Genomic DNA, 12,281 nt, shown 5'->3' with positions numbered 1-12,281 from the left:
ATTGTTTTATTATCTTGTAACTTAAGGCTGGTTTTGATAATATATGTCAGTGACACCCAAAGGCCACTGTATCTTCCTATATGATTCATTAAATGGAACAATGACTTTTTAATTTTTAGACAATATTTGATTTTCCTGTTTCCAAATAAAGTTTAAATAACAAACGTTTGTCTCCTATCATACGTAAGTAGGATTTTTCCTTTATTACAGCTTCCTTCCAGTCTACATAGGCAAACAAATCTCTTAAACCAGGCCAGTATTGAAGAGGGAACAATCAGTAAATCAGCATAAATGTCAGAACAGAATATCTTCATGATACTGGCAGTATATACCAATATAACACTTTCATCTCAAATTTGAACACCACTTGATTTTAGATGTTTGGACACAACATGCTGCCTAATATCCCTACAAATGCAAAGGATTTAGCATAGAAAGTCTTAAGCTAAATTTAATTAGATCTTGGTTTGCAAAATCCAATTAGCTGTAACAGAACCCTACAAACCCCCAAAGCTTTAGAATCAGCAAGCCAGGTAGGTGCCCTGGTAGTAAAACTCTCTCTGAAGTCCATATTCCTTAACAGTTAACCTTAGTTGTTCCTTTGACTATTAGAAAATTTTATTTGCCCCGAGTCACTAATACAATCAAAGGAAAGATTAAGCATGAACAGATGAAGCAAGACTTTAAATACTAAAAATGCAAAAATGAATCAAAACTTCTTAGCCCTATCTGTGCAACCTGGGTCTTTAATAAGAAATCAGCTTAAGTTTGATGGATGGATACTCAACAGCACAAACTTAAATGCTGGCTTAGAAAAATCCTTCTGATAATAAAGCATCTTAGATTGTGATGACTATTGAACTGCTACAGCCTTTTAAATCAGTAAATTCTGTAAGGATGTGCAGAAATTCTCAAAGTCGCTGCTTAAAGATTAGGAAAATGTAGGCCAATTTAAATTTGGCCCCCATAATAACACTAAAACTGTGGCTCGTCACACTGTATTCAAAGACCTCAACATCAGACGTAGGCGTTTCTTCAGAAACTAAAAATCTGACTTCTGAGTATTATTATAACAATCTAAAATAAACAGCCCAAGCATCTGGTCTGTGGTTTTTGGGTTCAGAGGCAAACACACAAATTACTCTCTCTTTTTTGTTCTAACTCTAGCCAGAAAGGAAGATATGGGATTTAGGTTAAAATGTTTGAGGATTTTTATATGTAACTGGAACCAAGTAATAAGAAATGACTCAATTATCCTCACTTTATTAAAAACAGTTAACAAAGTTTTTATGTCCCCAAACAAAACAAAACAAAACAAACAAGAACAATATCAACAAAATCCACATTAAAAGCTGACAAGTAAAGGTTGCTTCCGTTGTTACTAAAGAATCATTCATTTGCTTGTGGGTCTTATTAAGCTTTTCTCCCCTGAAGGCCCACCCAACAGAGTTATACAGCTATTCTTAACTGTTCCTGCAGCACAGAAATTTCCACCCTCTATTAACAACCCAAACCACAGGTCTTCTTTAAAACTCTAAACAAACTATTTCAATCTTCAGGAATGGGGGTTGTATTAATAGAAACGAAATGTATAATAACCTTCTTTAAAATAAGTAAAAAAAAAAATCTGTGAGAGCCAGCCTTCAAGATGGTCCCCAATGATCCCTACTCCCATGGAGTGCCATCTCTCACTGTACCAGGGTTGGTCTGTATAACGAACGGAATGTGGCAGAAGTGAGGATTATAAAAGCCTGCAGCTTCTGTCTTGGGCTCTTTGTTTCTCCCTTTTGCACAGCACACTCTCTGGGGAAGCCAACAGCCGTGTCCTGAGCCTAGGAAGAGGCCTAAGTGGCGAGAACCTCAACATCTGGCCAACATTCAGCAAGGAACCCAGGTTGCTATGCGATACTGTGATTTTAAGAAGTGTTTCTCATCTGTATCTGCCCATCATCCAGGCTCACAGTTCCCAAAGCCTTTAGAATATCCTGAGTGTTGACAGCGATAAAGCTGTCTTTTGTTATGTGAATGAGGTGACTTTTAGGAGCACCTAGGATGGGTGCTGGTTGCCAGGAGATTAGAGGGTTGAAACTTTCTGTCCCACCCACTGATACCTGGGGAGGGGAGAAGGGTCTGAGGTTGAATCAGTCGCCACTGGCCAATGATCTAGTCAATCATGACTAAGTAACAAAGCCTCCATAAAAGCCCCAAAGGACAGCTTTTTGGTCCATTTTTGGAGAGCTTCCCTGTGCCAGGGTGCCAGGCCCCAGGCTCCACGAGGACGTGGGCTCCTTTGTTCCGGACCTCACCCTATGTAGCTGATTCGTATCCTTTAATATCCTTTTATAATAAATTGGTAATCTAGTGGGTAAAGGGGGGATCTCCTGAGTTCGGTGACACGTTCTAGCAAATTAAGCCCAAGGAGGGGGTTGTGGGAAACTCCAATTTGAGCCAGTCAGTCCGAAGTACAGGGAATGACCCTGGTGTATGACGTGCCTCTAGTGGAGGGCAGTCTTGTGAGACTGAGCCCTTTGCCTGTGGAATCGGACGCTGTCTCTAGGTAGGTGAGTGTCAGAATTGAGCTGAATTCTTAGACACCCAGCTGGCATCCCAGAATTGCTTGTTGGCGTGGGAGAGCCTCCACATACACGGTGGAATTGGGTGGGTCTCGGAACCCTTTTCAGCTAACAGCGCCATCAGTGAGCCTGGAGGTAGATCCGCCCTGAGCTGAACCTCCAGTTGGCTGACAGCTTGACCAGAACCTCACAACTACCCAGATAAACTGCTCCTGGATCCCTGACCCACAGACACAGTGAGGTGATAAACGCTTGCTAACTGATTTACTAAGTTTTGGAGTAATTTGTTACACAGCATTGAATAATGTAAAATCCAAAAGATAAAGGGACAGATCCTGCAACAGTTAGAAGACTGCTCCAAGAAGTCAAAGACAAAAGAATTTAGCAAAAAGTTACACAAAGCTCAGAGGTTACTTCCTGAAAACATTATATACAGTATTTTCCATTAATATAAGAAATTCATGACATTAGACAAGAGAATGGATATGCTTCAGATCTGGCGATGACTAGTAGGAAAAAAAAAAAGAGCTGAAAGGATCAAAAACACTTGTTTCTCCTGCAGGAACAGCTTCCTGTTTTGGTTACAAAGGAGTCATGCTTAAAATAACCATCGTAAAGCATGCTGAGGGTCTGAGAAGTCAATGGCAGGAAGCCACAACAAAGAGCCCTGAATGCAGCCCGACAGAAGGTGATTCCTCCGTAGAAAAGGACCCAAGAAAGGCTAAGGAAAAAGCTACCCTAGCAAATGAGTGGGATGTTAAGTGAGGAAGGCCCATCAGAATGCGGCTCTCCTCTCAGCATCTGCCCCCCGCCCCGCTCCGGCAATAAGCAGACGGGCAGGACACCCCTCCTCCAGCCGGCATACTCTTGCTGACAGCCAAGAGTGTGGTGACCCAGGAAAATTAAAGCTAATGAAGGAGGAGAATAGTGCTGTAAACTTTGACTATTTTATTTTGATGCATTTTTAACTGTGAAGTCTGGAAAGAATACACCAAAAATTAAGGATATTATATCTGCCTGTTTCCACTATATTAGGTTGATTTCACTGTCCTACATAAGGCAAACATATCAGAGAAACAATACATGTCAAAATGCAACTCACTCAAACTGGGACCCAGATTGAACTAGAGAAACTCCTAGAGTTAGATCTGTGGTCTAGCCAGCCCAATGTTTTGTGGCCAGTGGGGGCCCAGGGCATCTATCATGAGAGGATAGGCATGTTTTCACTGACATCAAATCCTAATGCTTGTGACTCATACCACCCAGCCACTTAGCCCTTTTTCCAATCTACAACTTCTGTTTTCTTATGGACTGGGAAGTAGACAGCTAAGTTTATAAAGATGTGTCTGTTAACAGAGTCAAATAGGCAAGGCTCAGTGTTTATTGGGGAATTCTGTGAAGGGACTTAGGAATCAAACCAGAGTCAAACCAGACAGCTGCTGCGAATCCTACTCCACTAAGATTTTGTAATAGTCAATCAAGTCACCCAAAGGTACAAAACAAAGGCTACAGAGACTGGTAATTCTTCATAGGCATTTTTTCTACCTCCTTTGTGTATCGTCACTATTTCTATTCAACATCGTCCTGGAGGTCCCTGCTAGTTCATTAGGAAAGAACCGAAATAAAAGGTATAATAATGATCAGAAAGGAAAAAGTAAAAACTGACATTATTTGCATTTGTGATAACTGATGGTATATGTAGAAAATCCAAAAGAGTCTATGGTAAGAATTAATAAGTCAATTTGGCAAGTTTGCTGGATACAAGTCAATGTAGTATTCCCATATACTAGCAACCAAAAAAACTAGAAAATTAAAAATTAAAAATACTACTTATAATGATACACACACAACACACACATATAAGGATCAATTAACTAGGAATATATTCAATATCTAAAGAAAAATATGCAAAAGCTCACCACTGAAAACTATTAAAACACTTAAAAACATTTATTAAGACAAATAAATGAAGCTAGTCATGAACTGGAAGACTTGATAATATCAAATTGTCAATTCTCCCCAAACTAATTTACAGATTCAACGCAATCACAATCAAAATATCAGAAGGTGTTATTTATTTATTTACTTATTTATTGGTAGAGATTGACAAGCTGATTCTAAAATTAACACAGATATTTGATGGACCTACAATAGCCAAGGCAATCCTGAAGAAAAACAAACCTGGAGGATTTATACTACCGGGTATCAAGACCAAATGAGATACAGTCATTCTTGAAACCGTGTTTGATGCTGCCACTGGAAATTTCATCCAAAGTACCCACCACCCACTTACTGTAAGTCAGCTAGTTTAATTCATTTTTCCTTTGAGTGTTTATCTAAGATCTCCATAACATAACCACATACATATTGCTTTAAGTGACATTTAAAAAGCTTATTCATAATAACATCTAACACACTTCATGAATAACTGTTAAATCTGTTCATTTTGTCTCTTTTTTTCCTAAGCAGTTTTTCAGGTGACTTCGACGAGAACAGTTAAGAAACTAACATCTTGAGGTACATTAAGTTTAATGTAGCTTCTCCAATGAATACCATATTTTTCAAAAATAATTGAGAGTGCTCCATATTCTGAGAAACTTTATAAGATTGGTTATAAAGTGAATCTTTCTTTGCTGAGGATAATTTTTGAGGAAAAAATCTTACTAGATATTAACTGGACATATATGGTACATGAGTGATTGAACAAATGGACATATGCCTAACTCTTTAGAGAGAAACATCCAAATCTGCAAAACTGAATACATGGAACATGTGTGTCCTTGGCTAAAGGCAGGCAAAAGCAGAATAAAACTTTAGCCGCAAACTTTTATATTTCAACCCAACTAATATCCCAGAAAGGAAAAGGGCAATTCAGAACACACTAAAAACATACAGAAAAACATACGCAGTGCTGCTTTTATGAAATAATTCCCATACTTTATAGGGAAGTGACCGAAACCATAAATATTCCTCCTCTAACACAAATCAATTGGAAATCTCACCCGCCTTTTAAACTCTGTTATTTGTTCTGACAGTTAAGACCCCACAAACACAAAGACAACTGTTCACAGACCAGTATTTCTGGGCCTACTCCAGAAAGTTTGTTCGATATGCTGAGGTTTCTGCCTGTCTTTAAAGCTTGTGGCCTGAAATTACTTTTCTTCCTGGCAGCAACTCTAGGTCCAGCAATACTTTTAACATTAAAAATAACTCCCTCACTGCATTACTTGAAATTTCTAAAACAACTTCTATTTTAGACTCTAATTTTATGTAATTCATTTCTTAATGAGAAACTTTCAGTTACTAAGCTAGCTGCATTTGAACTTTGTGGCATGAGAACCCAATAGAGACTTTTTTTTTGTAGAAACTTTTCTTTTGGCTTGGTTGAGGTCATAAACATCAATTCAGGATACTTTATAATTATTTTGCTAAAATCTGGAGGAGAGTCACCTACAGTAACTCCAGGGTATCTTACAATGTAAGACCCAGCTTGGAGTCCATGTATCTCTAATAAGAACTACAATCAAAATCATCCTCTCAAGAGACAAGTACTTGTCCTAATTATTTATTCATATGGGTGTCCTAGGTAATATCTTAACCACCCAAGTCTGCTTAACTATGTTATCTTTTACGATTTGTTCTGTGAATCAGGGATTAAAAAAAAATAACCAAATAAATGTTACCATGAAACACTGGATGTTCTCACACAGTTCACAAGCTGAACAAGTTCTTGACTATTTCTGGGTTACCTTGTAATAGCTAATGTGGTCACAGACGTTATTAGAAATATGCTAATGGATGTATATAAGCACTGTATAACTATGGAACGCTTCTCTTAACATCAAATCCCTCTGAATGTGTTATTATAAATTCCAAAATAAACTGTCTAAATCCTAAACACAATTTTCGAAATGTGTTAACTAGATAAACTCATTTCACTCTCTGCCTTTCTATTATATCACAGACAAGAACAAAAGGACACAGGCTCAGGTGCCAGAGGCCACAGCACGAAGGGAATGTTCTAAGTATAAAAAGGGGAAACTCATGAGGATCTAGCCCTTATATTTAGAAAGGGAAAAAAAAGAAAAATACATTAGTTCTACACTGTCATTGTCAGCTACACCGAGTGACACAATTCTTAATAGGCTATCACTCACCTAGGGTACTTTTTAAAAATTCAGATTTCTGAAAATGGTGGTCTGAACATGTGTTTATCTTTAAACTTCCTCTCCAAATCCTATTAAAATGACAAGAAACAAACAAACAAAACGGATAAACCCACAAGAACAAAAAGAATAAGAAAGAAGAAAAGAGACGCTGACAACATTTTGGATACGCGCAAGTAGATGGGCAAGAAGTAATAAACACTTAGCAGGCTAGAAAATATGGAAACTTTAATGTCTGTGAGGGCGGGGGTGGGGTGGTTATCCACAAAGGCTCAGGAATTTGAGGTACTCCTGAAAAGATGGGTGAGAAGTGGGACTAAAGACAAAAAGTTTTTTAAGTCTGTGTAAGAAAATAATTATGGGTTTAAGATCCCTCTCCTACTCCACATAACAAGGGCCCTACCCCTCCCCAATTCAACAGAAGGTGGGAGGTTCACTCTCTGGAGAAATGAACCAGTGAGGTTCTAGGCACGGTGCGAGCAGGGGTGAAACACATATGAGGAAGAGGAGGATCTGGGAAAGTCTACTCTTTGGATGATACTGCGGTTAAATGTACTGCGCTTAGCAGTAGAAGGAAAAGCAGGGAAGATGTTTAACTGCATCTGTTCTACTGAGCTTATCACAAATTATGGTTCTTCAGCTATATTCATCAAACTCCTTTCTAGAAAGAGCTATGGAAATGGTAGCACATCTAATAAATCTCTTTACTATGCAAGAGTAAAGAGACTCTCTACTACTCAAGTCACGTGTGTGAAAGCAAATTTTGGCAGCTATGCAGCAGCGTGGCCTGGGGCAAGAAGTTAAGACATTTTAACTGGGCACCGAAGGAAATGTCCACGTGTCATTAACTCGAGGAATAGACTCCTTCCCTTTTTTTCCTTGTCACCACCTCCACAATTATTTTTCAAAGAAAAAATAATTTAAATTACATCTTAAATGTGTACCTCTCAAAGAAAATGTGTGAGAAAAACAAATATTACACATGAAGCTATTCCAGAGAACACAGATCTGCCCTTGCAGTACTTGGACAGCTTGGATTTTTTTTTTCTTTTTTCTTTTGTTTTTTTTTTACTGTTGTAGCAACTTTCTATGCTATAAATATTGAATGACTTAACAATCTGGATCAGAAGGAAAAATGAGAACGCCAGAACCCAAACATAAAGTGTACCATCATTACAAAGCTGGAGAAATAGATCCCTAAAGCATTAATACTAAGTATTATTCCTGCTAAAACTCTGTATTATTTGTAGGAAAGAATCCTCTTGATAAAATATATCAACCATTAAGTTTTACTTACTCACTGGATGCATTCACCAGTGGAGAAATATGTGCCATTGCTCCAAGGACCACCCCACACTATCCCTCCACATCCAACTTTTTTTTGCCATTTACTCCTAACCACCAAGCCTGTGGGCACCAGATCAAAGTCACAGACCTTGTCCCTCAGCCACATCAGGACGGTCCAACCTGGCCTCTCTGTGCTGTCCCTCTGCCACCTTCACAGCAACAGCGCGGCAAATGGCCCCCAGCTTCCTGTCCAGAGAGCGAACCCCTGCCTCTCTGGTGTACCTGTCATCAAAGAAAAATATTTTATTTTTGGCTAAACACCACCTGTAAAAATAGAAGTCATGTGATTAACAACTATCCTAAAGGAAGTGTACATTTAAAAGTTTATTACAGTTTCTTGAGTACTAACTGCCTCACCTTTAAAAATTCCTCAGTAAAGTATTCTTATTTCTTAAATATTCAGAGTATTTCTAGCAACAGCTTTTCCTTTTATATAGAATATCTTGGACTATTACGCTATACTTAAAAATGAATTATTGGTTCTTCAATTTATAGCACCAAAGTAAATTTAGCAGCACATAAAGCATGATTTACTCCTTGATGATATGTGTAAGAGCTTTCTTAAAATCTGTCGATTTAAGAAAATTCTGATAAATTTATTATACATGAAACATTGCTGAAAGAATCAGAAAAATAATTTTTTTTCTAAACTAAAGCAAAAATAATTTGAGACAGAAATCTAGTCTTTACCTGGAACTGTGCTAATTACCCCTATTTAGTGTCTTTTCATTGTAGAGACTTCTAAAGAAAGAAATATGCTAATGATGCAAGCAGTGTGATAAAATGGAAAAGGTTCTAAATGTGGTTAGGCAGAGCTGTCTTAAAAAACATATATGTTAGACTCAAATTCCATAAGCCACTTCATAATCCTTTATACAGTACAATCATTTTTGGCCACCCAGCTCTGGATGAGTTTGAATGGACAGCATCAGCTAGAGAATGCAGTTTTATCTGAAAAACTGGATTTGATTAGGCAGTCAGACATATATTCAAGACTCTGGGGAAGCAGATTTTTTAAGTTCTGAGAAAAGACAAATAAAATTCTTGGCTAAACACTCTAAAGTAAAAAACTAATTTCAATCAAAGGAATAGGAAGATAAAGGAATAAAGTCCATATTATACAAATGCATGTAATTTCAGTAAGAAAGAAAATAGGGAGGCACTTTAAAAATAAACAAACCAACATGTAAAAACAAAAACAAAAACCTAATGTAGCTTCCTAGACAACTATTTGATGAGCTCAGATGAAAGGGTCTGGACAAAAGATGAAAGAGAAGGGCCTGAAGATGCTTACAGAGGGATGGTGTGAACATGCAGAAATGGTACCAGGAAGTTCAGAATGAACTGGAGCTTGCCAAAAATAATAAGGACATCAACAACAAAAAAATACTTTTTTAGGTGTTTAGAACAATCATGGGCTAGGAACTAATGCAGACAGTATAATATTAACAGCGACTGGAGGAACGTAGACACATCAACTGCTGGTTTGGTTTAGTAATTTTAAACCAAAAAAAGGAAGAATCGCCAGTGTCAAATAAGAATTGGTTAATGTTTCCTAACCATGACTAGATGATCATGAAGACACTAACTTTCAGAGAACATAAAACTAACGTACTGGATGATAATCAAGATGAAAAGAAAATCAATTTGCTGCAATGGTAGCTGAAACTAACATGTATATTAAAATATACATAATTGTAAACGTCTACATCTGGGCTTTAAAAAATTCAACCCTATAAAGATGGAATGAGATAGACCAAGTGCAGCAGAAATTCAAAGAACTAAAGGTGTTGGGTAACTATATGTGCAATAGGCAAGAGGATAACCTAAAAAAGCTAAGAATCTTGAGACACAGTCATAAAATAATATAGTCAGAGTAAGAAAATCAGTGGTCTTCTTACACCGTGAACTGTTTAGGCTATGTCTGAAACACTGAGTTCTGCTCTGGGTGTTTATTTTAAAAGAGACATTGGCATCACAGGAGTCATTCAGAAGAAGACTAATCAGGAAGGTGAAAAGTCTTGAAAATGGGTCAAGAGGAATGGTAAAGAGAATAGGAATATTCAGCCTGAAGAAGAGAACAGTTATGGGATGTGGACCTGACAGCATTTTTTTTTTAATGCCAGAAGGGCTGTACAAGGGAGGAATTAGATTCTAGGTGTACATATAGGGCACAATGAGAAAACTATAGGGAGGTGAATATAAAGACTCTTTTATAACAATTATATTTACTCACCAAGGAGTGGTTTGCAGTAAGCAGTGTAATTCAAGCAGTCTAGTGACCCTGGGAGGTAAGGAGGACTAGATGACTTCTAAGACTTCCTCCCCTCCTCCTGAACATTATGGGTCTATGACTACAACACAGGAAAAGATGAAAAACACATGAAAGATGAAAATCTATGTCCTAAGTTGGGTAACTCACTAAATACCCAAAACTCGCCTGGAGTAGCAAATACCTGTGCTGTTTTTATAAATATTAAAACTGCTCAGAGAAATTTCCTAATGTTCACAGCTTTTAATAGCTGATGTTTTGAGCTAACAAGTATATAAAAAAGAAATAATTCTCCAGGCAACAATTGGGAAATACAAATAGTGATTATTCTTCAAGTCATTAGTATTTAGTTCCAGATAAGCTATGAATGGATATTTTTCTCTACCACTCATATTTTACAGATGGGGAAGCTATCAAAAAGGTTAAGTGACTTGTTGAAAGTTACCCAAAGACATGAGAGGTATTATCTGGAATAATGATATTTTTGGAAGACTCTGGCGCAGAAATCACCTACTTTATTTCCCCTGGCATTATCCACACAATAAATCACAAGTTAAGAAAAGGAACTCCTAGGTCAGATTGAGTCTTACTTGTTTCATAAGTAAATTTAAACAGACTTCCAAATAGACTTCCTTAAGAAGGCTGGCTTAGATCAAAAAGCAGCCTGACTGGCCAAACTCTAAGTCAAAGTTCAAAACAGAGGGAGACTTCACTTCTTTTGAAAAAACAGCGGTTACTGGGAACGGGCTGCATGAGGAGCCCTGGCAGCCTGACACAATTTGCCAGATGATGCAACAGACCTGCAATACTGAGCCAGGAAAACTGTGAGAGGCTATTGTAGATAGAAATTCTCAACAGGATATATTTTCCATTCAAACATGCAATCTATAAATTAGACTCAGCAATACTCGACTCAGATAATTTATGTGCTGCTTGCCAAGGGCTTAACCACTTGGTAGCTAACTCGGGAATATACCTTCTCCGTTGTTCTGGTGTTAATTCCAAAGATGAAAACACTAAGGATTTTTTTAAATCTCTCAAAGAGAAGAAAAGAAAATCTGAATAACTTAAAACTGATGTCTGAAAGTACCATCTCACTTCTCAGGAGAATTCAACTTTCAAGATCCTGGGACATAAAAGGTGTCTCAATATTTTCCATGTTTTTGGTTGTTAAATTTATCGAATTAATCCCTTATATTGCAACTGTGGAAAAGTTGAAATTCTGGCTCAACTGAAGTCCTTAGTTAGCTATGAAGATACTCTAAATGCTTTCCCTGTGAATTTCTGCCTAATACAGAGCCCTGTGTAAATCAACAGTTATGGAAATGCTTGCTGGGAATCTGTTGGAGAGAGAGAAATGGATGCTGTGAGTTGCCAGTGAAATAGGAATCTCCTTTTCAGATCTGAACATTATTGAAGCCTCAGGACGGCTGACTAACCTGGTGATGATGTCGAGGGTAGTAACCTGAGGGATCTGAATCTGCTGAGGAGTCAGCCCATGCTGTTCCAGTTGCTTCGGGATCAAGTGCCTGTGGGCAATCTCTATCTTTTCCTCTTGTGTATACCCTGGAAAAGAAGCAATTTTGCTTTGTGATTATTCACAGTGCTTCCACAGTGCCATGCTTCACTAATAAATCCAACACAGATGCAATGGATCTTGGATTTAGAATGAATTTAAGTATGACTTCAACTAAGATTATAATCAGAATAAAGAAATTTAATCTCCAATCAATAATTGTTAAAATTTCCAACTTTTTCACAAACAAAACAAGCACTTAACTAAATAAGCACAGTGTTTGAAAGTCTTCTGATTAAATGATATCTCTTTCAAAGAAGAGAAAAAAATCTCAGTTTCATTAACTTAGAGATAATTACCTCCTTAACTCAAATGCGAGTTTTTATTATTTAATAGGAAAATAATGC

General features: G+C 37.5%; 1 protein-coding gene across 1 annotated transcript in view; it reads right to left on the bottom strand.

The window, feature by feature from the left end:
• Positions 1-12,281, bottom strand: part of LONP2 (lon peptidase 2, peroxisomal) — a 95,978-nt gene that overhangs the window by 24,979 nt on the left and 58,718 nt on the right. The window contains exons 10-11 of the mRNA XM_036833066.1: positions 11,798-11,924; positions 8,175-8,308 (exon numbers count right to left, since the gene is read on the bottom strand). Coding sequence (XP_036688961.1) covers positions 8,175-8,308; positions 11,798-11,924 — 261 coding nt within the window. The remainder of the gene's footprint in view (positions 1-8,174; positions 8,309-11,797; positions 11,925-12,281) is intronic.

The sequence above is a fragment of the Balaenoptera musculus genome, chromosome 19, assembly GCF_009873245.2.
Source record: "Balaenoptera musculus isolate JJ_BM4_2016_0621 chromosome 19, mBalMus1.pri.v3, whole genome shotgun sequence".
Taxonomy (NCBI): domain Eukaryota; kingdom Metazoa; phylum Chordata; class Mammalia; order Artiodactyla; family Balaenopteridae; genus Balaenoptera; species Balaenoptera musculus.
Note: the sequence above shows the minus strand (reverse complement) of the source record. Positions and strands in the feature narration are given on the sequence as shown.